Raw genomic sequence first — 25,401 nt, 5'->3', positions numbered from 1 at the left:
TACTGTTTATTAATGGTAATATAATATTCTTCCAGTACAGCCTCCTTCCTTTATCTGGTGTTGAGGTATTTCCTTTACAAGACCTCTCTAGTGATGTGTATTGTCACATCATTAAATTTACCAGGCATGTCTGTAACATTATAGTCACAGATATGTTATGAAGTACAGTCTCTCAAAATATGGGAAAACATGTTTGTCTGAAAATGGTGAAGGCTTTAAGTATCATATTTTCATTGGTATTAAAGTGTCCAGTGTATACAGTACACAATTTCAGACCTTGTTGGCATACGGCAAGAGAATACCTCTTATACAAAAGATGTAAAGAAGAACACTCCAGATGGAAACACTTGCAATGGAGCTTGAAATACTCCCACACATTTCATTATTAAGTAGAAAACTATAATTAAATGATTCTTAAAACTGATACTAATTTCTGAAAAGGCATCAAAGTTATAAATATGCAGCTATTTAATACTTTCCTTCTTTCTAATTCTAGAAAGTCATAAATCAAACTAACTTTGAAAACTGGTTCTAACCTATATTCTTTTTTCAAACAAATTTTCTGAAATCTATGTGTTCATATAAAGAAATATCAATCATAACATAGATCACATGATATTCTTACTTATTCTCTTGCCAGTCCAGTTTTCTCATGACATTATGCTAGTACCACTTTCTTCGCTTGTGTATTTAAGGTTCTGTGCTGAAAAGTTGATAACATATAACAGACATTAAAATGTAAATTTTCTGAAGGGGGAGAATGGGACGTTAATTTAAGGAAAAATCTATTGAAGTGAAAAAACTGAACTTTTATAAAGGACAGAGTTTTGCTAAGAATTAGAAAGAAATACATTCACTGCAAAATATGACTTAAATTCTCTAACCTTTGTAGTAGTAAGAGAAAAACTCATAGAACAATATTATTTGTAATTTTTTTCTCAGATTAAACAGCAGTACACATGTATAGTCTCTATTATCTAAACCTAAAATAAGTTAGAATTCTAGGTTATTTATATGATTGTATTTTTCTATTTAAGCAATTCTCATGTTCAGTATAGTCTCTGAAAATATTAACGGGCACAATTCTGTAAGGGATACATCATTGTCAGGATAATTTCTCTTCTTAAAATTAAACATTTTAAATAATATTTGACTTATTTAAAATGTAGCAGGAGTGGCAGAAAATACCACTAGAGCAGGAGAAGGTACATTGCAAGATTTATTAGTTCAATTCAGATTTATTAATTGGTTTCTAAAATAAACTATAAATAGGAAATGTCTATTTACAGTTTGCTTAATTGATAAGTACATCAGTTGGCTATTGTTTGTTCAATAGATAGTATGCTAATTATTTTTGTATACACATTTAATGAAAGATATAAACACATGCTTATAATTAAGAGTATATTTATGATTCTCAGCAAACTATCACAAGAACAGAAAACCAAATACCACATGTCCTCACTCATAGATGGGAATTGAACAATGAGATCACTTGGACACAGGAAGGGGAACATCACACACCATGTCCTATTGTGGGGAGAGGGGAGCGGGGAGGGATAGCATTAGGAGATATACCTGATGTAAATGACGAGTTAATGGGTGCAGCACACCAACATAGCACATGTATACATATGTTACAAACCTGCACGTTGTGCATATGTACCCTAGAACTTAAAGTATAATTTAAAAAAAGAGTATATTTATGCCTCATTAATTTGTCATTTTCCATATCTTTAGAAAACTCTCAAATAGTCGACATATCTGTTTTTGGCTCTAACTCTCTGCCATCCCTGTGGAACTTTTAGCCTACACACTGCAGTTGTTTTGAGAAAACAAAGGCATCATTCTCTTCTCAGGGTTATGGTTGTGATTTAAGGTCAACAGACCTAAGACTCATCTCGTGATGCATAGCCAAGCAGTTATAGTTCATAAGCAGTCATGTGACTGGTGACATTTTAAATCTTCAGTCTTTGACTTTGTCATTGGTCGACCTTCGTCTTCAGTAAATGTTCTACATTTCTTGGAATACAATAAAAAATGCCCAAGTCAATTTGGTTGTTGTCAGGTTACTCAGATTTTTCTCACCACTTACTAGTACTCCACCTCTAGCATCCAGCCAACGAGACTACATAGAATTTCACAGTGATCTTTCCCAGCTCCAGCTCTTGGCATTTGCTCCTGCCTTCTGTCTGACATATATTTTTGTTGTCCTTCTGGTATTAACCTGCATATCTCCTCCACCAAAAAGTCTACAATATTGACCCAAAACTTGGATGTCCCATCTGTGTGTTCCAGTAGTGCCCTATTTTAAATCTGTCATGATATCTATTATTAAGTGTGAAAATTACCTGTTTGTTTTTTCAGGTTATATAATAGTGTAACATTGCCAAGAAGTGGATTATCTCATCTTCATCCTGTAATTCCAGTGTTTGTCACATGGTTGTTGAATAAATGAATAAAGAATGAGAAAGCCAGAAGCTCTGATACATAGTCATAATGATAATTATTTCAATGCACAACTATGGGTGAGTTATATTTAACAACAATTTTGTATAATAGTTACATATACATTTTTTTTATTCTCAGTAACACAGAGCAGGTTCTCAACTCTTTTCTGACTTCCACTTAGTTTACCATAAAACTTTTAGGTGAAGAACATAAATATTTTTCTTTCCAGGTGGTGCTGAGCTACAATCAATATTTTCTGCAACTGGCTCCTCTAGGATCTACTGATTTAAATCTAAAAGATGAAGTCAGTAAAGCATCAGAAAAAAAGGTACTAACTTTTATTTTAAAATTATATAATATAAAAAATTGTAATATTTTATTACTGGAATGCTTACTTGAACTTTTAATGGTTTTTTATTTAACATAAAACATATAAAAATTTTTCTTAAAAAGCATAATATTTTTATATCATACATGTTTGGTGAAAATTTATGGCTGGGCGTGGTGGCTCACACCTGTAATCCCAACACTTTGGGAAGCTGAGGCGGGCAGATCACAAGGTCAGGAGATCGAGACCATGGTAAAACCCCATCTCTACTAAAAATACAAAAAATCAGCTGGGCGTGGTGGCAGGTGCCTGTAGTCCCAGCTACTCAGGAGGCTGAGTCAGGAGAATGGCATGAACCTGGGAGATGGAGCTTGCAGTGAGCCGACATTGCACCGCTGCACTCCAGCCTGGGTGACAGAGCGAGACTCTGTCTCAAAAAAAAAAAAAATTATGTGGCATTTTAAACCATGTTTCTAGGCTTCTTTAACAAACTTTTTAGTGGATCTTACAAATAAAAACCTGTATTGAGTTTTACATACTCAAATGTTTCAATAGGCAGCTGTTTAAACAAGTAAAACTACCAACTTTTTATTAGTGCTTTGTATCCTGTAATTTTTATTACAATTACAATGATAGATTTACATTTCAACCGACATCATTTTGTTATATTAGTACTGTGGTCATTGGCAATGGTTGCATGTAATGCAATTGACACCATACCATCAAATTTATGTAATTTTAAGTGCTGATTTATATGGATCTTTCCTCATGAAAAAATAAGGTTTTCCTAAGACTTTTCACCTTTTATGTTACTTACTTATTTGTTTTTTGATTAGCTTTTGAAAACAGTCTTAAAATCAAAGTTTCAAGCTTTATTACAAAGAACATTATCTGAACCATTTGAGAGTAAATTGCTGACACTCTACCATGATTTCTGATTTCTTAGTTGGTATTCCTACAAGTCAGGACATTCTATGTGACTACAATATAATCTTCACAGAAATTTAACATTAATATATTCTAAGATTTAATTCTTAGATTTTTTGTTTTATTACTTGTCTATAATATTCCTTGTTGCAAAAGATTCCATTCAGATCCATTGATTATATTTATTTTTTATATCTCTTAGACTTTCAATGAGAGCAGTTTCTCAGTCTTTCCTTGATATTTATGACTTTGAATCTTTAGAAGATAAAGTTTAGTAATGCAGAATGTTCTTCAATTGGGTTTTTGTAATGTTTCCTTGTAATTAGTTTTATATCATACTTTTTGAACATGGCTATCACAGAAATGCTCCTGTGATCTTATTGCATCCTATTATTTGACCACAATTTTGATTTGGCCTGTTGCTGGTGATGTTAGATTTTATTATTAATGGTGGTATCTGCTGAATATCTTCTCTGTCATGTTATTTTTTCACTTTTTAATGAATTACTATTTTGTAGAGAGTTCATTTGAGACTATATGAATATCTCTTTCTCATCAAACCTTCAAGTTATTAATTTACTTGTATCAGTATAGATTCATGGTTCATTCTATTTAATAGGTTATAACTTGTTAATTTTTTTAAAATTATTATACTTTGAGTTCTAGGGTACATGTGCATAACGTGCAGGTTTGTTACATATGTATACTTGTGCCATGTTGGTGTGCTGCACCCATCAACTTGTCAGCACCCATTAACTCGTCATTTACATCAGGTATAACTCCCAGTGCAATCTCTCCCCCCTCCCCCCTCCCCCCTCCCCATGATAGGCCCCGGTGTGTGATGTTCCTCTTCCCGAGTCCAAGTGATCTCATTGTTCAGTTCCCACCTATGAGTGAGAACATGCGGTGTTTGGTTTTCTGTTCTTGTGATAGTTTGCTAAGAATGATGGTTTCCAGCTGCATCCATGTCCCTACAAAGGACACAAACTCATCCTTTTTTATGGCTGCATAGTATTCCATGGTGTATATGTGCCACATTTTCTTAATCCATTCTGTCACTGATGGATATTTGGGTTGATTCCAAGTCTTTGCTATTGTGAATAGTGCCGCAATAAACATACGTGTGCATGTGTCTTTATAGCAGCATAATTTATAATCCTTTGGGTATATACCCAGTAATGGGATGGCTGGGTCATATGGTACATCTAGTTCTAGATCCTTGAGGAATCGCCATACTGTTTTCCATAATGGTTGAACTAGTTTACAATCCCACCAACAGTGTCAAAGTGTTCCTATTTCTCCACATCCTCTCCAGCACCTGTTGTTTCCTGACTTTTTAATGATCGCCATTCTAACTGGTGTGAGATGGTATCTCATTGTGGTTTTGATTTGCATTTCTCTGATGGCCAGTGATGATGAGCATTTTTTCATGTGTCTGTTGGCTGTATGAATGTCTTCTTTTGAGAAATGTCTGTTCATATCCTTTGCCCACTTTTTGATGGGGTTGTTTGTTTTTTTCTTGTAAATTTGTTTGAGTTCTTTGTAGGTTCTGGATATTAGCCCTTTGTCAGATGAGTAGATTGCAAAAATTTTCTCCCATTCTGTAGGTTGCCTGTTCACTCTGATGGTAGTTTCTTTTGCTGTGCAGAAGCTCTTTAATTTAATGAGATCCCATTTGTCAATTTTGGCTTTTGCTGCCGTTGCTTTTGGTGTTTTAGACATGAAGTCTTTGCCCATGCCTATGTCCTGAATGGTACTACCTAGGTTTTCCTCTAGGATTTTTATGGTATTAGGTCTAACATTTAAGTTTCTAATCCATCTTGAATTAATTTTCGTATAAGAAGTAAGGAAAGGATCCAGTTTCAGCTTTCTACTTATGGCTAGCCAATTTTCCCAGCACCATTTATTAAATAGGGAATCCTTTCCCCATTTCTTGTTTCTCTCAGGTTTGTCAAAGATCAGATGGCTGTAGATGTGTGGTATTATAGGAAACTTGTTAATATTTTTCAAAACTTTTTCTTCGGAGAAATGTTCAACTTTTTCATATAAAAAAGTCATGACTTTACATCATTGGAGCACTTGTGGCATCAATAGTGGCACTTCACATGTTTTGAGGTTCGTGGCATTGCAAAAAGAATAATGGAAAACAGACAAGAACCATGAGAAATTACCTTTTACTGTACGACACATTTTCCTAGGTAAACGAATTGCTCCTGTGGAGATGATTATCATCACATGGTGTTTTGAGCTGATACTCCCAACACTTGAGCTTACTGCAGTAGTACCAGGTGGTCATGAACTTACTACAGTAGTACAATACATACTAAAGTTAACTTTGTGCAGTTATAATTTAATGCTGCATTTTTACGCTTGTTTACATTTCTCTTAGTTGAAGCTGGCATCATGTTCTTTATATGCATACATTTTGATAAATTTTCACTTTTTATAATTGATTTTGTACATTTCATGGTAGCAATGATAAAATAGACTAGTAATTGTATAAATATTTTTGTTTGCTATTTCTGTTATTTGGTTCATCTGCAGGTTTTTACAAATTGCCATTAATTTCCAAATTGTTTTATATTTCTTGAAAAATATCTGCTAACAAGAGCACCCATGCAGTTCACACCATGTCATTCAAGGGTCAATTGCATCTGTAACTCCCATCTCTGATAGTAACCTGGCTCCCTTCATGCTTAGTATATAGTAAGTCCTTACTTAATGTGGTCAATAGGTCTTGGAATTGAGCTTGAGTGAAATACGTATAATAAAACCACTTTTACCATAGGCTAACTGATATAAATAAGAGTGACATTCCTATGATATATTTCTGGGCCCAGACACATCACCGAACTTCTAAATAAGGACCCAAAACACTTCTAACAAACATTAAACATTGAAATCAATGTGAGCTTTACATAGCTTTACATAGCTCACATTGATTTCAATGTTTAATGTTTGTTAGAAGACTTTTTCTAAAGATTAATAAAAATAAGTAAGATATTTTTTACTCAAATTTCTGGTGAACCACTGAGTGATGGCAGTTGTAGTGGTGGTGGGTTGCATCAAGCAATCAATGTCAGCAGATTTCAGATTGTAAGGAGCACCACTTACCATTATGCAGTTGAGAAACAGGAACAAGTATGTCAGCCTCACAGAGTGCTTTTGTATGGCATCATTGTCAACAAGAGCACTTTTGTGATTATCATAGTTCTCACCGATTTTTATTTTACAGTAATTTGCATTCATTCACTTGATCCTTTTCCAATCTGCTTGTTCCAGTTCGGGTTTGCAGATGGCAGGAGCTTCTCCTGGCAGTTTTGGGTGCCAGGAGGGAACCCTATTATTATAGAGTTTCTTTGTCAATGCTGCTCAGTGATTTAATCTAAATTATAAGTGTTTGAAAAGGATTAATTGTCCTACATCAAACTTGTAAGCAATGTCATGTACATAATGACATTGCACAGTCACTCACACACACATCCACTGTTGGTTAGACTGGCATCATGTAGACACATCAGTTAATCTCATCTACTGAGCTTTGGGATGTAGGACAAAAACAGAGTCCCTGAAGAAACCCCACACAGACATAATGAGAACATTTAAACGCCTCACGGACGGGGACCTCAGATGAGATTTGTTTTTCATTAATGTTATAATGAAGTGCCATTATTCAAGGACCTGCTGTACTCACTTATTTGTTCAGTACCCTTCTGTGTGACCAGTCTCTTGTGTCTCTGCCCTTAGGCGAGTCCTCACTCCCTCTGGGACTTCAACATCCTTCATCAGGTTGCCTCTGCTGCTTTCCCTCTGTCTTCACCCCTGTCTTTCTCAGATGTTTTGTGCCAAGCTGCCCTTTTAGGCAGAATTTTTTTCTGCTCACGTGCTGAAAACCAATGCTAGGCTGTCCTTCTCCATCCCTGCATGGATTCCTCCTGACTCTATTTAGTTTTTGACATTTTATTATATTTCACCCACCATTCAGGGGTGCTCTCAATTGATTCTTTTCTTTTTTTTTTCATTATACTTTAAGTTCTAGGGTACACGTGCACATGTTACATATGTATACATGTGCCATGTTGGTGTGCTACACCCATTAACTCGTCATTTACATTAGGTGTATCTCCTAATACTATCCCTCCTCCCTTCCCCAACCCCACGACAGGCCCCAGTGTGTGATGTTCCCCTTCCTGTGTCCAAGTGTTCTCATTATTCAATTCCCACCTTTGAGTGAGAACATGCAGTGTTTGGTTTTTCTCCTTGCAATAGTTTGCTGAGAATGATGGTTTCCAGCTCCATCCATGTCCCTACAAAGGACACGAACTCATCTTTTTAATGGCTGCATAGTATTCCATGGTGGGTGTATATGTGCCACATTTTCTTATTCCACTCTATCATTGATGGACATTGGGGTTGTTTCCAAGTCTTTGCTATTGTGAATAGTGCCGCAATAAACATATGTGTACATGTGTCTTTATTGCAGCATGATTTATAATCCTTTGGGTATATACCCAGTAATGGGATGGCCCTTACTTAAGGTCAGAGTTGATGGTCAAAAAATGTGTACATGTTGCTTATTTACCAATGTGATGAGTCCTGGGGTCTGTAGGTAGAGCTTATATGATAAAAGAGCATAGTTTAGTAAGTTCAAGAGAATCTTCTCCAAGGAAGTGATATTGAAGTTATTGAAAGATAAGTAGGGGATGGCTATACAGGTCAGGGAGGTGTGAGGAAGGATTCAGAGAAGGAGCATTCATGGCCAGGATCAAGCAGAGGCATAGGACTTGAGTTGCTGTGGCTATGCGAAGTGTTTTAGTGGGGATGGGGATGGGGATGCCTGAACTTGACTCTTCTTTGCCAGACTGTGATGAGGGGTTCAGGACACTGGGCACCCCGATCCTGGCCAGTAAATATGGTAACCTTCTACTGTGATCTGAATGTTTGTGCCCCCATACCCCTATATTTTATATGCTGAAACCCAAAATCATAAAGTGATAATATTAAGAGATGGGGCCTCTGGGAGGTGATTAGGTTTTGAGGGCAAACCCTTCACAAATGGTGGGATTAGTGATTAGTGTCCTTATAGGAGGGACTCCAGAGAGCTCATTGCCCCCTGTGCCATGTGAGATATAGTAAGAAGACACCATCTATGAGGAGCTAGCTCTTTTAATTGTGATGTTAGGGGGTCAATTTTAGATCTTTCCAGCTTTCTGTTGTGGGAATTTAGTGCTGTAAGTTTCCCTCTTAACATTGCTTTAGCCGTGCCCCAGAGATTCTGGTACATTGTCTCTTTGTTCTCATTGGTTTCAAAAAACTTCATTATTTCTGCCTTAATTTCATTATTTACCCAGTGGTAATTCAGGAACAGGTTGTTCAATTTCCATGTAATTTTGTGGTTTTGAGTGAGTTTCTTAATCCTGAGATCTAATTTGTACATATACAAATTAGAGTACACCATGGAATACTATGCAGCCATATAAAAGAATGAGCTCATGTCCTTTGCAGGGACATGGATGAAACTAGAAGCCATCATTCTCAGCAAACTAACACAGGAACAGAAAACCAAACCCTGCATGTTCTCCCTCATAAATGGGAGTTGAACAGTGAGAACACATGGACACAGGGAGGGAACCATCACACACCGTGGCTTGTCAGGGATTGGAGGGGAAGGGAAGGGAGAGGATTATGACAAATACCTAATGCATGTGGGACTTAAAAGCCAGATGACGGGTTAATAGGTGCAGCAAATCATCATGGCACATGTATACCTATGTGGCAAACCTGCACGTTCTGCACATGTATCCCAGAACTTAAAGTAAAAATTTAAAAAAGGATATACATATCATATGCATAAAAAAGATACAAAATGCTTATGAACAGAAAGATTCTATATTGTAAATAAGTCATTTATATTTATTAAATAATGGTTGAATGAAATCCTACTCAAAATCCTATCAGGTAATTTGAAAATTGACAAGCTAATTTTAAATGTATTTGAAAATGTAAAAGACCGAGAAGAATCAAGAAAGTTCTGAAGAAGAGCAGAGCTCAAGAATGTATACCATCAGGTGTTTCCATCTTTATTACAATTAAAATAAGATGATATTAGCAGAAGGACATATAAATAAAGAAACCAGAAACAAATTCATATTTATACCATCCCCTGATTTATGACAAAGGTGAAACTGCAGTGTAGTGAGGCCACAATAATCTTTTCAATAAATGTTAGTAGATCACTTGGATATCATTATGGGGGAATAAAAGAATTTGACCCCTATCTTACATCATAAACAAAGGTCAGTATAGGTGGGTTATAAAGCTAAATGTGAAAGGTTAAAAATTTTTTTATAAAGCTTCTGTAACAGCTGGGAGTAGTGGCTCATGCCTGTAATCCCAGCACTTTGGGAGGCTGAGGCGGGCGGATCACGAGGTCAGGAGATTGAGACCATCCTGGCTAACAAGGTGAAACCCCTACTCTACTAAAAATATAAAAAATTAGCTGGGCGTGGTGGCAGGTGCCTATAGTCCCAGCTACTCGGGAGGCTACGGGAGGCTAAGGCGGGAGAATTGCTTGAACTCGGGATGAGGAGGTTGCAGTGAGCCAAGATCATGCCAGTGCACCCCAGCCTAGATTACAAAGTGAGACTCCATCTCAAAAAACAAACAAACAAACAAACAAGCAACAACAAAAAACAAAGTTTCTATAGCATAAGAGAATATCTTTATGACACTGAGGTTGACAAAAATTTCTTAAGACTAAATAAGCATTAATTATACAGAAAAAGTCTGATAAATTGGACTACATTAAAATTAAGAACTTTGTGTTAAGAAAGTCACCATTAAGAGAAAGAAAAGGCAAGTTAAAGTGGGAGAAGATATTGGCAATGTTTATGTCCAATCAAAAACTTATATCCAAAATATATGAAAAATGCCTACAAATCAGTTACAGAATATATTCAAAGAGCCAATTAAGCATCAGAAAATGTCTTCATCAAGGGCATGCAACTTAAAGTGACAATGGGATACCATGACACATAGACCAGTCTGGTCAAAATAAAAAATACAGACACTGTCAAGTGACTGCAAGGATATGGAGCAACTAGAACTGGCAAAGGTAAAATAGCACAACCACTTCAAAAAATTCTTAGGCAGCATTTGATGAAGTTAATATATACATATTTTAAGACCCAATTTCATACTTGTGATATACCCGACAGAAATGAATACAAGTGTGTACCAAAAGACATATAAGAATGTTCATAGCAGCAGCATTTGTCATAGTCAAGAGCTGGAAGCAACCCAGTTGTGCATCAGTGGTAGAATGGATGACTAAATTGTAGTGTATTCTTACAATAAAATACTATAGAGCAATGAAAATAAACAAACTATGGCTATGTTCAACAACATGGATAAATCTTACCAACAATGTTAGACAAATGAAGCCAAACCAAAAAATACACATATTCTATGAATCCATATATGCAAAGTTCACAATAGGTGATAGTGGCTACTGTTTTGGGAAGTAGTGAGGAAAGGACTAAGAGAGTACTGCAGAGGGGGCTCTGTGTGTTTGTAATTTCTATTTCCCAGTGCAGGTGTGGTTTACATGAGCATGTTCACTTTGTGGAAATTCATTGAGCTGTAACTAAATATATGGAATTATTTATGAATGACATGATATATAATTCAATGGGAACTTGGGAGGATAGGGAGGAGGTGGGGGAGCTAAAGAGACGTGAGTGGCCAAATGCTTACAATTGTTATTGTTGGGTTATGTATACCTGGGAATTTGTTGTACTATCCTTGCCATTTTGTGTATGTTTGAAGTTTTCCATTATAAAAAGGACAAAAAAAAGACAGAGAAAACTAAAAAAGAAAAAAAAAAAAAGTATCGTGCTTGTTACTAAAACCAATCTTAAGGCCAGTTACTAAAATGTAAACTCCTACAATTTTGAATAGCTATTTGCTAATACATTGATTTGCTGCATTCTCGGGATTAGCTTAGCCTGTCCATTCCTTTTTTAACTTGCTCCCTTCCTTCCCTTTTAATAAAGTCCTGCCTAAGCTCTAGGCTCTATTTTCCACCTCTCCCCTAAGATTAGGGATTGTTCCATTTTAAGTCAGTGGCCTTATCTCTCCCTGTTCTCCTAGTGTAACTCTTACCTTACCTAGCAGCAGGCCCTCTGTATTAGGGCAGCCCATGATATTGCTTTTATGATTAATCTTCCCTTATCCACAAACTTAACTGTTGAGAAGCAGGAGAAAGTGTGTGCCCGGGAGCTGGATTCAGAGACCCATGGTTACCCAATTCTACTTATGATTCCATTCATTACACTGTTTTAGGAAAATAAACAGATCTTGATTTTTTCATAAGAGTTGATTCTTCAACAAGCAAATGGGAAAATTGGCAGGCCCAGATATGTGCGTATAGCTGCTATTGGTTGGAAATTTGAACACAAAAATCTTTATCTACCCAGCCTGTGAGCTACAAATCTGGACTGAGTATAAAAAAGAATAAAACTAAATACCACATGTTCTCACTTATAAGTGGAAACTAAACATTGAGTACACATGAACTTATAGATGGGAACAGTAGACACTGGGGAACAGGAGAAGAGAAGGAGAGAGAAAAGGGTTGAAAAACTACCAATTGTGTGCTGTGCTCACTACCTGGATGATGGATTTATTTGTACTCCAGCCTTAACATTACACAATATATCTTTGTAACAAACTTGTACTTGTACCCCCAAATTTAAAATAAAAGTTGAAAAAAAAAAGAATAAAAAGTGGCTGGCTATGTAACACAAAGATACTGTGGCTTGTCTTAAAAATAGGCTCTGACCCCTGAGGATAAAAATCAGACTTCTCCATGCGGGTCTAGTTGACATGATTAGGCAACTCTACTAGAGTTCTGCCTTAGTGGTTGTCATATACATTGTCATAGACATCCTTGAAAAGAAAAAACAAGACGAGAGGAAAACTGAAGCTTCAAAATCCTTCCTGTATTTCTAAACATCTCTCATTGGATTGCTTGCATTCCTCCAACTGATAGATTCCAGAAGCTCATATAGTTACAAATAAGAACATGAGTGGTAAATATCCCCCCAAATTATTTCAGAACTCAGTCATTATAAATTGATTTTATATTCATATAATTATCTTTTTATTGATCCATAATTCAAATTTAGCAAAAAATTAAAGATGAATCATAAATGAACACTTGGAAAAAGGTTCAATGTTGGCATTTTATCAAAATAGGTTAATAATTTCTTATTCCTTTCTCATAAAAAACTGGATAAATAGAAATTTTAATCTTCATAAAAATGGAAATTCCAATGCAGATCAAGTATTTGGTTGTTTGGTTTGTTGAAAGCTTGACTTTGTTCGCTTCATTTAGACAGACTATAAGATGAAAAACTTTTAACACTAGAAACAAAATTTAGCATTAGAATCACAGAGAATGGGATTTTGAAATGCCTCTGTAAGTTTATAGATGTTCCTAAAGTTCCATGTTTAATATTTTGAATAAAATAGGTGGCCATGCTCAGGATCTAGGAAGTTAATAGTAGCCTCTTTCTTTTTCAGATACGTGTTGACCAGTGGTCATGCCACTGCCTATCTATTTGTTGAAAATATTGTTTACACAGTAAGTTTATCTCTGTTTGCTGAGCCATTCTTAAGTAGCTCATGTGTGACTTGTACTTCTTTCTCTAAACCCTATATATACGACCTCCCTTGTTATTATTCCTTATTTTAACTCCTCAAAATATATTTGATAGATCCTTTAAAGGCCTGAATGGTTATGAAATACAAAGTCAAAGTTTCTTGACAGGTGATTAGCAGATTTCCCCGTTCTTCAAATGACCATTTCACATCTACCTGCAAAGGAGAGCAACACTCAGAATGGAGGTGTTTCTCAAATCATCCAAGGTAACAGAAAGTCTTTCTCTACTATTTATGAGAAGGCCCATCACTAGATTGAAAGCTCTTCTGGAAGTGACTCTGCCTGTATGTTCCCTACAAACCCCTAGAGAGTTAGCTGCTGAGATGGCTATATTTTCAAACTCGAGCTGACTTGGAGAAAGCAGATCTGGAGTGGAGACATAGAATTTCTCATGGAAAGTAAAAATAACTCACTGAAAATCATGTTTTTTCAAACTCTTCTGTCTTTCCACAGTATGTTCTTGTTACTGATTTTCAGAAAGCTGGTTTTGAGACTACAGCTTGGATTAAAGTAAGTTTTGTCTAGAATTGTTTCTCTATTCAGTATAGACATTTTCATGCTATGATTTATTTCTAAGCCTAGGGAAAACAATAAACAACATCTGGTTATCTTATTTCAAATTTGATATGTATAAATTGTGGATTGATCTTTATTGGAGCAAATTTGCAATCCAAATTCTCTTGGTGATTTATTTGCTTGGCACCTAATACACCTCTAAGCTTACAACAGTCATCTCATTTCAAATGTAAAGCCCCATTTTAAAAACAAAAACCATATACATACCCAAATATATAGAAAATAAAGAAAGACTAAAAAAATTTAATTTCCATAATTTTATCAAGAGACAGTCACTACTAATGCTTTGCTGGGGATCCTTCCAGACATTGTTCTATGTCTGTGTGTGTGTGTATTTTTAAATAAGATGATGCATTACAGAACACAAGGCTTTATTATTAAAAAAAGATTAGACACAATTTCTATGCCTTAAAATATAATTTAACACAATTATTGTTTATGATTATAGATTATTAAGTTTTATAGATGTTCCATCATTTATTTCAGCAGTCTCCTATTTTAGACATTTTCATTATTTCCAACATTTAAAGATTATATCTAAATCTTTATTTTTGTCTCTCATGAAGTATCATGACCTGCCTGATGTTTAAATGCTCTGCTAAAAAAAAATGAGTATGAGGTGATAAGTCAATGTGGAATAGGTAATCTCCTAAGATAGCAGTCCCCAACTTTTTTGGCATCAGGGACTGGTTTCATGGAAGATAATTATTCCATGGACAAGAGGACTTCCATGAGTCTCCTAGGAGCTGGTTTCAGGATACTTCAAGAACGTTACATTTATTATGTACTTTATTTCTTTTATATGTTATATTGTAATATATAAGAAAATAATTATATACCATAATACAGAATCAGTGGGAGTCCTGCGCTTGTTTTTCTGCAACTAGATAGTCCCATCTGGGGGTAATGGGAGACAGTGAGAGATCACCAGGCATTAAATTTTCAGAAAGAACATGCAACCTAGGTCTTTTGCATGCACAGTTCTCAATAGGGTTCATGCTTCTATGAGAATCTAGTGCCCCTGCTGATCTGACAGAAGGCAGAACTTCAGGTGGGAATGCCAGTGATAGGGAATGGCTATAAATACAGATGTAGCTTTGCTTGCGCACCTGTTGTGCACTTCCTGCTGTGCAGCCTGGTTCCTAACAGGCCATGGTCTGCTACCAGTCCATGGCCTGTGTTGTGGGTTGGGGCCCACTGCCCTAAGAGACAGTGGCAATTAATCCAGGTTAAATGTGATGATGTCTTTAGCCTAGGATGTTAGAGGAGGAGGCAGTGAGAAGTGGTCAGAGCCTGGATTTATTTTATCTTTTTAAAAGCTAACAGAACTTGCATATAGATTAGATTGTGTGTTGTGGAAGAAAGAAAGAAATCAAGGATCATCATATTAAGAGGACAAAGGAGGAAAAATGAACAACTCAGTAGATGCTTAAAGAAACACTGTTAAGAGGCAATATCCATTTCAGATTTAAAAAAAAATTCTTTGCAAATTGAACAGAACAATTGAAGTCCCAAAATGATCAATAAAAACATCTTACTGATTTTGTCCATTCAGCCACTCTCTTACCAGATTAATGAATCTTTGTTGTATACAGCCTTAGGTTGGAGCAAACACTTGCCATGAATTGAGAGGGGCCCGCGTCACTATGGTATAAATCTTAAGAGAACAGCAAAAGCATGTTCGTCTTCAGAGTACTTTGGGGACACTCATAACTTCAAGTCATTGTTAAAAATTCTGAGACAAGGGAATTAGGAAGATTGACCTCCCCAGTAAGCTATGAGTCATGAGAATCTTTCCATAAGGAGAGCTAGCTAGGATGCAGGCATTCTGTGGCAGGTAGAGTTCGGGTGAATCTGCCAGTCCAGCCGAGAAGCCTTGTCTAAGTGACTGTTTTCCTCTGCAGTTCAGTCATCTGACTGTCTGGGGAAGCACACTGACTGGTCTGGTGTTCTTTGGCATCTACTTAACCATCTGGTCCCCCATTCTTATTGCACTAAATATGAGAGGACAGGTAAGTATGCCAGATGGGAAGTTTGCCTTCTGTGTCTTGTGATAACAATGTTTCTCCATGTGTAGGCAAGCAGGCTCTCTGTGTTTTGCAACTGTATTGAGGTTCAGTAGAGGCTGGTGCTACCTGTTTCTATCAGGATCTATCAGGAGGTAAACCAAATTAAAGAATCTGGAAGATGTCATCTAGTCCACAGAAATGGCATTTTAAATTTAAAGTATTATAAAAAGTCAACCTAAACCCCCTTACTTACCTGGCATGTCCACATTTTCATAATAAATTATGTGTTAATTGCACATCATACTGATATGTACACTTTATGGCCCTTTGGAAACTGGAGCTATTTTGAGTTGTTCATAATCCAGTGATTATATGGGTTACAGTTTTGATGTTGTACTCTGATTAGTAGTTATCCTCTGTTGAGTCATCTGTGGAAGTTAAATCTAACAGCTCTATGAACCAGTATCTCTTTGAACTAGAGAGGCTGAGATTAAAGGTCTTTATACTCACTTGAATGTCTTTTTATTTTTTTCTTTTATACTACCTTTTTCTAGTGCATGAGATTGAGCCATCAACTGTGACAAACTGGATCATGGAATCTCACAGTATCAAGTTTGGATAGAAAGGAGCTTGGCAGTCTTGTGGTCCACACCTCCTCAGTTTACCAAGGAAGCTGTGCAAGCACAGGTCTCCAGGTTCATCCCAGAGACCCCACCCTGGGGTTGCCCACAGCAGTCCTGTCCTTAGACCCCCAAAACAGGCTGCTGGGCCCTATGTTTTAGGGACCTCTGCACTGGCCCTCCTTCGCTGGGTGTATTTCTCTGCACAGAGTGAAAAGCTGTGATGCACACAGCCCCTTCTAGTGTGTTCTCTGGGCTCCCAGGAACCCAGGCCTCTTTCTCAAACAGCCAAATGCCCATTACCAAGGCCTGCTTGGGCCTCCTTCCAGATGCAGGCCAGACTGCACAACTCTAGGTCCGAGGGGCAACTGTTTGCAAGGGGTGTGCACTGAGTAGATTGATGTTTGCACTGGTGTTTCCACCCACGTTTAAAGGAGGATGTTCATGCTGGGGCACAGAACCCAGTGGAAAGGGAAGAACAGTGGGTCAGACTTTAATTGGTGTTTCCCACCCAGGAATACATATTTTAGGGGCAGGTCTGTGCATGGCACAGCTGTCTGCTATCTCTGCCTCACTTACTCTGCAGAAGTAAATGAAACCCCTGGGTTGACTGCAGTCTAGACTGTGTCCAGCAGCTGTTTTTTGTGAGGTAGCCCTGAGTAGTGTTGCTTGCCTTTTGACCTGGTGGCTCAATTGGCTAATATCCCAGGGTGCAGAGGACCTCCGCTGAGGGTGCTAAGTGGGATGGACCTGTCCTGCACGAGTGGGTGTGCTTGCCCTCTAATGCATTTTTGCTTTTTGTAAGAAAAGAGGACAAATGTCTAATGTGCTCTTCAGTTCTTTTCCAAATTCAGACAATAGAGGAAATTAGAGGAGATTGAATAAACCCAGAAGATTGTTGTGTAGCAAAATGAGCATTTCCAACAAAGAAACTGTGTGTGTTTAAAGAAAGCAACTCTATTTTAAAGCAGTATGATTTAGCCCCACAAAACGAAGTGTCGGCTATAAGACAACAATCTTGGTAAGGTACTGGGGCTTAGAATATCTGTTTTGTGCTCTCTTCCTTCTGGTTCAGGGTTGATCTGCTATGATAAATATTTTATTTGGGGAATTTTTTGGTACTGGACAATAAACAGGGCCACAGCTGATTGCCACAGACAATTTTCTAATTTAGAGGACAGTGACAGCTGACAGGATGGGTCACTTGGTTTGTGATTGGCAAACTAAGCCCATTTGTCGAGGTTTCTAGGTTGGTGAATGCTCAGAAATGAAGGGTATTCTAGAAAAAACTGCTTTTTATAGGCCCAGCACGCTTCCGCTGCACAACTCTGCTATCAAAAAGACTTTTATTTTATTTTTTTTTTTAGACAGAGTCTTCCTCTGTTGCCCAGACTAGAATGCAGTAGCAAGATCTCTGCTCACTGCAACCTCCACCTTCCAGGTTCTAAGCGATTCTCCTGCCTCAGCCTCTGGAGTAGCTGGGATTACAGGTGTGTACCACCACGCCTGGCTAATTTTGTATTTTTAGCAGAGATGGTGTTTCACCATGTTGGCTAGGCTGGTCTCAAATTCCTGACCTCAGGTGATCCACTGGCCTCAACCTCCCAAAGTGCTAGGATTTCAGGTGTGAGCCACCATGCTTTTAAAATTACTATTTGAATAATGCTTCTGATGTTTTTTTTTTTTTTTTTTTTTTTTTTTTTCTTGAGAGTGAGTTTTGCTCTTGTTGCCCAGGCTGGAGTGCAATGGCGCAGTCTCGGTTCACTGCAACCTTTGCCTCCTAGGTTCAAATGATTCTTCTGCCTCAGCCTCCCAAGTAGCTGGGATTAGAGGCATGCACCACCACACTTGGGTAATTTTTTATGTTTAATAGAGATGGGGTTTCACCGTGTTAGTCAGGCTGATCTCAAACTCCTGACATCAGGTGATCCACCAACCTTGGCCTCCCAAAGTGCTGGGATTACATGCATGCACTACCACACTTGGCCAGCTTCTAGTGATTTTTATAAACCATTTTTTGTAGTTCATTAAACAGTAGGTTTTTGGCAAATAAACATGGTTATTTTAATGCTTTACAATTAAACTGTGTAATAGCAAATGGTATTTTTCACCCAGAAGCCAGAGATTTGACACACAAAACATTTTCTCTATTCATAACTTTTTTTTGAGATAGAGTTTCATTCTTGTTGCCCAGGCTTCAGTGTAATGATGTGATCTCAGCTCACTGTAATCTCCACCTCCCAGGTTCAAGTGATTCTCCTGCCTCAGTCTCCTGTGTAGCTGGGATTAAAGGTGCCCACCACCATACCCAGCTAAGTTTTGTATTTTTAGTAGAGACGGGGTTTCACCATGTTGGCAAGACTGTTCTCGAACTCCTGTCCTCAAGAGATCCACCCCCCTCAGCCTCCCACAGTGCTGGGATTACAGGCGTGAGACACTGTGCCTGGCCTATAACATCTTTAACCTTCAAAAAGATGCACTGTTTCTGCTGGGGGGTTCTTATACTAATTTGATTAAAGAATTCTTTGTTTTGTCCATGATATTTGGAGTTTTTCTCAGGGGGGAGAATGCAGGTTTTCTCTTGATGGTAAAGGAAAAGATAGACTGTAGAATTAGAATTCTTCTTCGCTGTCAAAGAGTCTTTATCTTTTGTAAAGAATCTCATGATATGGTATGTGAAACCCAACCAGACAACACATTAGGAAGTTCCAGTTGAAGTTTCTGAAATCAAAGAAGCCATCTGCATCCTTCCTCTCTAGAAAGTATGCCACATTTATGGTATCTTAAAAGGAACCCTGTTTTTCCTTGTCTCTTCTCAAGCTTATATCTATAGTAAGTTAAAAACTCAGATTGTATCTGTCCTGATTAATGCCAGTCAAACCCTCAGCTATGGAAAATATGTGATAATGTTTTTCTGTAGGGGACTATATGTTTTTTCCCCCAGTAACATATCTGTGAGATATAAGTTTCCCCGTAATGGGTCCCCAAGGCAAATACTTAAAGGTAGAATATGACTAAATTCTTTTTAGCTCACTGCCTCCCCCAAAGTTGCCTACTGATAGAGAGTTGGAGAGATGAGGAAATCTTGATCCAAAATTAGATTAGGAAATGTGTTTATATTTTATGCATGCTTTTCTCAATGCTTTTGACTTTAGTAGTGGTAGAGGGAATGCCATGTTACTTGACCTCTGTACAAAAGTCAGGAGGCTTGGCAGGGTTTACGCCCCAGGCAGTTAACCTTTCGCAAATCCCTTTACCTGCGTTAATCTCCCAATCAGCCAAGTCAGAATAATACCACTCACCCTAATTATCTGAGAGGATTCTGGAAAATATATAACAACCTGTGGAAAATCTAAAACACGCATGCTCTTCTTTTTCCTGGAGTGATGAATTTTTAAACCTTCATGAATAGAAAGATTGCTGTGATTTAAACTCCAAATTCTTTTGGCTACATAGTTTTAACATTTTATAGGTTCTAAATTGGATGTTTCTCAGCAATCAATGTTTCTCCATTGATTACCTGCATTCAAATCATCTGGATTGCTTGTTAAAATGACAACCCCTCCACCTGCAGGCAATCTCTCTCTCTCTCTCTCTCTCTCTCTCTCTCTCTCTCTCTCTCTCTCTCTCTCTCTCTCTCTCTCCCCTCTCTCTCTCTCTCTCTCTCTCTTTCACACACACACAGAGTGAATTTGGAACCTCTGGGTGTGGCACACCAGCACCTAAATTGTAATAAATCTTCAGGTCATTCTTTCCTTTAAACTTTGAGAACCACTGCTCCAAAACCCCTAAAGACTCCATTAGAATGTTTTAGCTGTCATCGGGTGTTACAGGAGAAGATGATACACTGAAGATACAGCTGAGAATGTCAGTGGAGGAGAGATTTGAAGTGAGAATCTGCCTAAGGTCAGGAGAACACTTGTTTTCGGGTTAAGTTCTGTGGTGTGGGGCCATGTTCGCTTGCCTTAGCATCCATTCTTCTTTACCCTTTCCTAATTGTTCCCATATGTGCTGTGACTTTCTCCCTTATTCCTGGGGAAAACTTAATCCCATGCCTTCTGTAGTGATTGGTTCATGAAGCCAAGAGACATGGGGACACATTTGTCAGGGGCTTCTGGGATAGCAGCAAGTGTGCTCCTAAAAGAATCCATCAAAGAGACAGCTTTCTCCTCTGAATGCTGTGGTTGCTACTGTGATGCTGGGAATGGTTCAGCCAAAGGAGGAAAACCACCCTCAAAATCCTACTGCTGGCATGAAAGATAGACTAGAAGACAAAAAGCAAACAAAACCAAAAGTCTTTTTTATAGCTTTATTATTTGACAAGTAAACAAAACCTAAAAGTCTCTGTGTGATTGTTGACACCCTGTATAAAGCCAGCTTCAAAGCCCAACCCAAATGGGGCACTCAGAGAGTGTCTGCTGTGTGTGACTTGGCATTTTGGGCAGCTCTTGCCAAGGAAGTTTCTCTCCACCCAACTGAGACTGTCAAGGTGTTTCCTTAGCTTCACAAGCACGTGGTCAGTCAAGGAAGTAAATGCTTTTTAAAAACAAAATCTTTACTATAGCATATTTAACTGTTTTACTACACCTAAAGTTGCAGATTGGTTTACAAACCTTGTAAAGAATTATTTAGTGTTGCGATTATTAGTTTTTTAGGCAGTAACATCCTGGAAAATGTCTAACGGGCATGTCTTAAGCTTATTGGAATTAATCTCAAATACAATATTGAATAGACTCAGTCCAGTTTTCTTCAAGTATCATATTTCAGAAACCCGAGGCCTGTCTGGTGAGGAGCAGTCAGCCTCATCAAGGAGGAAGTCCCATCAGTAGAGGCTTGCCTTTCTGTTTGAAATAACATTGTGGCATATTTTTGTACAGTTTTCTTGAATATTGAAGTTGGCTGAATTATTTGTTGAAGTCTAATTTCCATTCTGACTTTTAAACTTGTATATTTTGTGGAACAGTAAGACTCACTTACAAGAAGTAACATGCTGTGTTTCTGGATGACATTCTTATCTGAATACAAAGCATGATGAGATGAGCAAAGTTAACATGGCAAGATTTCCTGGTTTCTCCCATACCTGTGACTATTGTCACCTGCACCCTGGGGTCCCCCATTCATGTATATTTCTCTTCTTGAAGCCTCCTGACATCAATCCCTGTCTGAGGCAATTTCTAGAACAAAAAAAAAAAAAATGAAAACTATAACAAAAAGCCCTCTTCACTGATAATAAAAAAAGAGTCAAAAACATGGACTTGACCAGTGCTAGCGAGGTACGTTCTCATAGCCTATAAATATTTGGGATCTAAAATCAGAAAACTCAGGCGTCCATCAGACAACAATTTTGTCACAGAATTGCTTGTCATTGTTACCTGTAATACCAACTTGTTTTTGGTTTTCTTTTCCTAATTAACAAATGAAAAATAAAGTAGATTTTTAAAAGTTGAAAGCGACTTAAAGTGGTTTCAGGTTCTTTCTATACGCAGTGATGAGCACAGCACCTTTATCAAAATTGCCTCTGGATTCTCTTGAATCCTTCCAAATTAAAGTGACCCGAATCTGATTTCTTTTCTATTCAGTTAAAATTGTAACGGTGAAAGTAGGATTTGAACTCAATTACCTAATGCCTAAATCATTTATGACATTGAGTCTATTGTCCATATTAGCCACGCTTGTGTTATTTCTGAGCCTCAGCTTTTCAGGTGTATGAAGGAGATAATATCCTTGGATTTTTTATGGAAATTAAGGAAAATAAGGCATGTAAATAAGACTTTGTTGTTTATTGAAAAATTACTGTGTGTCAGACAGAATATATTTATAAAAATATGTTTTTACTGTACTCAATTACATGCATAATAACTTTAGCATCAGCTCATTCAGTAATCTGCAACCTCAGGAAACAGACTTAGAGAGAAAGAATCAGCTTTTTGGCCAGTCAGGGAACAGAGTAGCTGGAATTTCCCCTGGAGTCAGACTCTAAGCTGTGAGTGTCCTCACTTTGTGACTCTGGATAGCACCTACAGCGATAATAAACCAGGCATCTGAGAAATGGTTAACACTCCTGAACATTTTGCACTTAATAAATTTTATTTGAAGTGACTTAACCTGCAATGCAATTTAATTTTTAAACAATAAATGGAGAGTTAGAAGGAATAAGCAGACTTTGTGCTTGAACTGCAATCTTGTGTCCATGAGCCGAATCTTTCGTATGGTAAAGCAGGTTTCAAACAACAGTGTTTATTTTTTATGTACATTATGAAAAGTCAAATGGTGTTTCTGGTTTTAGATCCTTAAGGAATCGCCACACTCTCTTCCACAATAGTTGAACTAATTTACACTCCCACCAACAGGGTAAAAGCTTTCTTATTTCTCCACAGCCTCTCCAATATCTGTTGTTTCCAGACTTTTTAATGATCGCCATTCTAACTGGCATGAGATGGTATCTCATTGTGATTTTGATTTGCATTTCTCTAATGACCAGTGATGACGAGCTTTTTTTCATATGTTTGTTGGATGCATAAACGTCTTCTCTTGAGAAGTGTCTGTTCATATTCTTCATCCACATTTTGATGGGTTTGTTTGATTTTTTTCTTTTAAATTTGTTTACGTTCCTTGTAGATTCTGGATATTAGACCTTTGTCAGATGAGTAGACTGCACCATTTTTCTCCCGTTCTGTAGGTTACCTGTTCATTGTGATGATAGTTTCTTTTGCTGAGCAGAAGCTCTTTAGTTTACTTAAATCCCATTTGTCAATTTTGGCTTTTGTTGCAATTGCTTTTGGTGTTTTAGTCATGAAGTCTTTGCCCATGCCTATGTCCTGAATGGTGTTGCCTAGGTTTTCTCTAGGGTTTTTATAGCTTTAGGTTTTACATTTAAGTCTTTATTCAATCTTGAGTTAATTTTTTTTAATAAAGTATAAGGAAGGGGTCCAGTTTCTGTTTTCTGTGTTTGGCTAGCCAGTTTCTCCAGTACCATTTATTAAATAGGGAATCCTTTACCTATTGCTTGTTTTTGTCAGGTTTGTCAAAGATCAGATGGTTGGGCCGGGCGCGGTGGCTCAAGCCTGTAATCCCAGCACTTTGGGAGGCCGAGACGGGTGGATCACGAGGTCAGGAGATCGAGACCATCCTGGCTAACACGGTGAAACCCCGTCTCTACTAAAAAATACAAAAAAAAAAAAAACTAGCCGGGCGAGGTGGCAGGTGCCTGTAGTCCCAGCTACTCGGGAGGCTGAGGCAGGAGAATGGCGTAAACCCGGGAGGCGGAGCTTGCAGTGAGCTGAGATCTGGCCACTGCACTCCAGCCCGGACAACAGAGCGAGACTCCGTCTCAAAAAAAACAAAAAAAAAACAAACAAAACAAAACAAACAAACAAACAAAAAAAAGATCAGATGGTTGTAGATGTGTGGTGTTATTTCCGAGGCCTCTGTTCTGTTCCATTGGTCTATACATCTGCTTTGGTCCCAGTACCATGCTGTTTTGGTTACTGAAGCCATGAAGTATAGTTTGAAGTCAGGTAGCGTGATGCCTCCAGTTTTGTTCTTTTTGCTTAGGACTGTCTTGTCTATACGAGCTCTTTTTTGGTTCCATATGAAATTTAAAGTAGGGTTTTTTTTTTTTCTAGTTCTGTGAAGAAAGTCAATGGTAGCTATTGATACAAGTCAATAGCATTGTATCTATAAATTACTTTGGACCATATGGCCATTTTCATGATCTTGAATCTTCCTATCCATGAGCATGGAATGTTTTTCCATTTGTTTGTGTCCTCTCTTATTTCCTTGAGCAGTGGTTTGTGGTTCTCTTTTAAGAGGTCCTTCATATCCCTTGTAAGTTGTATTCCTAGGTATTTTATTCTCTTTGTAGCAATTGTGAATAGGAGTTCAAAAATGATTTGGATCTCTGCTTGTCTATTGTTGGTGTATAGGAACGCTTGTGATTTTTGCACATTGATTTTGTATCCTGAGACTTTGCTGAAGTTGCTTATCAGTTTAAGGAGATTTTGGGCTGAGACGATGGGGTTTTCTAAATACACAATCTTGTTGTCTGCAAACAGAGACAATTTGACTTCCTCTCTTCCTATTTGAATACCTTTATTTCTTTCTGTTGCCTGATTGGTCTGGCCAGGTCTTCCAATACTATGTTGAATAGGAGTGGTGAGAAAGGGCATACTTGTCTTGTGCCTGTTTTCAAAGGGAATGCTTTCAGCTTTTACCCATTCAGTATGATATTGGCTATGTGCTTAACAGAAATAGCTCTTACTACTTTGAGATATGTTCCATCAATACCTAGTTTATTGAGAGTTTTTAGCATGAAGTGGTGTTGAATTTTACTGAAGGCCTTTTCTGCATCTATTCAGATAATCGTGTGTTTTTTGTCATTGATTCTGTTTATGTGATGGATTATATTTATTGATTTGTGTATGTTGAATCAGTCTTGCATCTCAGGGATGAAGTCAACTTGATCATGGTGGATAAGCTTTTTGATGTACTGCTAGATTCATTTTGCCAGTATTTTATTGAGTATTTTCATGTTAATGTTCATCAGGGATATTGGCCTGAAATTTTCTTTTTTTTGTTGTGTTTCTGCCAGGTTTTGGAATCAGAATGATGCTGGCCTCATAAAATGAGTTAGGGAGGTGTCCCTCTTTTTCTGTTGTTTGGAATAGTTTCAGAAGGAATGGTACCAGATCCTCTTTGTACCTCTGGTAGAAGCCAACTGTGAATCCATCTGGTCCTGGACTTTTTTTGGTTGGTAGTCTATTAATT

General features: G+C 37.6%; 1 protein-coding gene across 2 annotated transcripts in view; it reads left to right on the top strand.

The window, feature by feature from the left end:
* The window catches only part of LOC105467705 (phospholipid-transporting ATPase IB-like), a 111,193-nt gene that overhangs the window by 13,977 nt on the left and 71,815 nt on the right, over positions 1–25,401 (top strand). The window contains exons 2-6 of one of the 2 annotated variants that reach the window (XM_071070075.1): positions 2,368–2,528; positions 2,681–2,779; positions 13,292–13,352; positions 13,539–13,636; positions 13,884–13,940. In XM_071070075.1, coding sequence (XP_070926176.1) covers positions 2,751–2,779; positions 13,292–13,352; positions 13,539–13,636; positions 13,884–13,940 — 245 coding nt within the window. In that variant the 5' untranslated portion in view covers positions 2,368–2,528; positions 2,681–2,750. Of the gene's footprint in view, positions 1–2,367; positions 2,529–2,680; positions 2,780–13,291; positions 13,353–13,538; positions 13,637–13,883; positions 13,941–15,910; positions 16,019–25,401 lie in introns of both variants that reach the window. The other variant, XM_071070078.1, reaches the window with a different exon arrangement.

This window comes from Macaca nemestrina, chromosome 9 (genome assembly GCF_043159975.1).
Source record: "Macaca nemestrina isolate mMacNem1 chromosome 9, mMacNem.hap1, whole genome shotgun sequence".
NCBI lineage: Eukaryota > Metazoa > Chordata > Mammalia > Primates > Cercopithecidae > Macaca > Macaca nemestrina.
The sequence above is the reverse complement of the archived record's forward strand: the minus strand, read 5'-3'. Positions and strand labels throughout refer to the sequence as shown.